At 46.6% G+C, this 2,033-nt stretch overlaps 1 protein-coding gene across 1 annotated transcript in view; it reads left to right on the forward strand.

Annotated features, from left to right (window-relative positions):
- The window catches only part of NWD1 (NACHT and WD repeat domain containing 1), a 77,526-nt gene that overhangs the window by 70,977 nt on the left and 4,516 nt on the right, over positions 1–2,033 (forward strand). The window contains 1 exon segment of the mRNA XM_003796628.3: positions 210–782. Coding sequence (XP_003796676.3) covers positions 210–782 — 573 coding nt within the window.

A 2,033-nucleotide genomic window follows, 5' to 3' on the forward strand; every position in this document is an offset into this window, starting at 1 on the left:
CCAAGAATTTGAGGCTTCACAGAGCTATTATTAAACCACTGTACTCCAGCCTGGACAAGAAACAACAAAGCAAGTCTCAATATCTCTCTCTCTCTCTCTCTCTCTCTCTCTCTATATATATATATGTATGTATATATTTTTTAAAAATTGAAAACTAGGGAATCAGTGCCTCTATGATCAGTTCTTGGTATGGTTTTCTCCCCTGGCAGGTGAGGAACAAGATGTCCTGGACACTTCCAATGAGGTCAGGTGTCTGGAGGTCGCTGAACAGTTCAAGCTCCTTTTCACGGGCCTTGTTTCAGGGATCGTCCTGGTGTTCCCCCTGAATTCCAGACAGGACGTGATGTGCATCCCCCCTCCTGAGACCCGGAAAGCCATCAACTGCATGTCCTTGAGCAAGGGTGAGGACCGTTTGGCCATTGCTTATGACAACATTGTCCTAGTACTGGACATCAGCCCTGGGGACCCTTGTCCAGTCATTGATGGGCCAAAATACACCTTTTACACCCAACTGCCTGAGACCATATCCAGCGTGGCCGTGCTGGCTGACTACCGCGTGGTCTACGGCATGACCAATGGCGATCTCTTCCTTTACGAGTGTGCGAATTCCAAAGTGTTCCCGTTGGAGGCCCACAGCAGTCGGGTCACCTGCGTGGAGGTCAGCCACAAGGAGCAGCTGGCGGTCAGTGGGTCCGAGGAAGCATTGCTGTGCCTCTGGGACCTGCAGGCATGCAAGTGGAAACTTGAGATGAGCTACACGGTGCGTGACCCACCATACCACAGTCATTCTAGAGCTGGCTTTGGAAAACCAATAAACACCATCATTTTATTAAGTGCACATCCTGGGCCAGGAACCGGGGAGGGATTAGGGTGAGGAAAATGAGACACTCGCCTTGGGAGCAAATTTTAATTAAGGAGGTACCAAAAAACCTCAGCAATTATGATAAATAATATTTTAATGCAATATTTATTTATTTTAGAGACAGGATCTCACTCTGTCACCCACGCTGGAGTGCAGTGATGCAATCATAGCTCACTGCAACCTTGAACACCTGGGCTCACGTGATCCTCCTGCCTCAGCTTGGGACTACAAGCACCCACCAACTTATCCAACTTATGCCTGGATGAGTTTTCTATTTTTAGTAGAAATAGCATCTCATTCTTGCTCAGGCTGGTCTTGAATTCCTGGCTTCAAGCAATCCTCCTGGCCTCAGACTCCCATAGTGCTGGGATTATAGGCATGAACCATTGTGCCCAAACTTAAGACAATTTTTTTTTCAGAAAACCTAAAATGAATGCCAAAGATCCACAAAGAACAAAATAGTGCTGCCTCACTCTCCTCACCCTAATACCAGTTTTGTGCTGTTCTTTCATTCAATTGATATTCTTGCACAACCCTTGCTTGGCTCCTTTCTAGCCCCAAGGAAGCAGCTGTGACAAAGGGAAACACTGTCCTATCTCTTGGAGCCACTTTCTAGTGGGGGAGACACGGAGAGGATAGGGTTCTCTGTGCTCTGCTCACTGAGGTATCCCTTGTCCCTAGGAGAGCTGCTGACATTTCCTTGGTGCTGAATAAATGCTTGTGAAATAACAAAGCAGAAAATACACGATGGGTTGGGGAGTAATAAGGGCTTTGAAAAAAATACAGCAAAATAAAGGGAGTAGAAAGCCATGCAAGGCTAGTGGAATAGCATTCTAGGCAGAAGGAACAGCATCTGCAAAGGCTCTGAGGAGGGAAACTGGCAAGCCCATGGCAAACAAAGTGTTTTAGTGTCTTCTCATAAGGAGCTATTATTATTATTAATATTATTATTTGAGACAGAGTCTCACTATGTCGCCCTCAGTAGAGTGGTGACACAGCTTACAGCAACCTCAAACTCTTGGGCTTAAGAGATTCTCTTGCCTCAGCCTCCCAAGTAGCTGGGACTACAGGTGCCCACCACAACACCTGGCTATTTTTTTGTTGTAGTTGTCATTGTTGTTTGGCAGGCCCAAGCTGGGTTCGAACCTGCTAGCTGCAGAGTATAGTATAG

Source organism: Otolemur garnettii, unplaced genomic scaffold (genome assembly GCF_000181295.1).
Source record: "Otolemur garnettii isolate 467f Iridium unplaced genomic scaffold, OtoGar3 scaffold00105, whole genome shotgun sequence".
In the NCBI taxonomy this organism is placed as follows: Eukaryota; Metazoa; Chordata; class Mammalia; order Primates; family Galagidae; genus Otolemur; species Otolemur garnettii.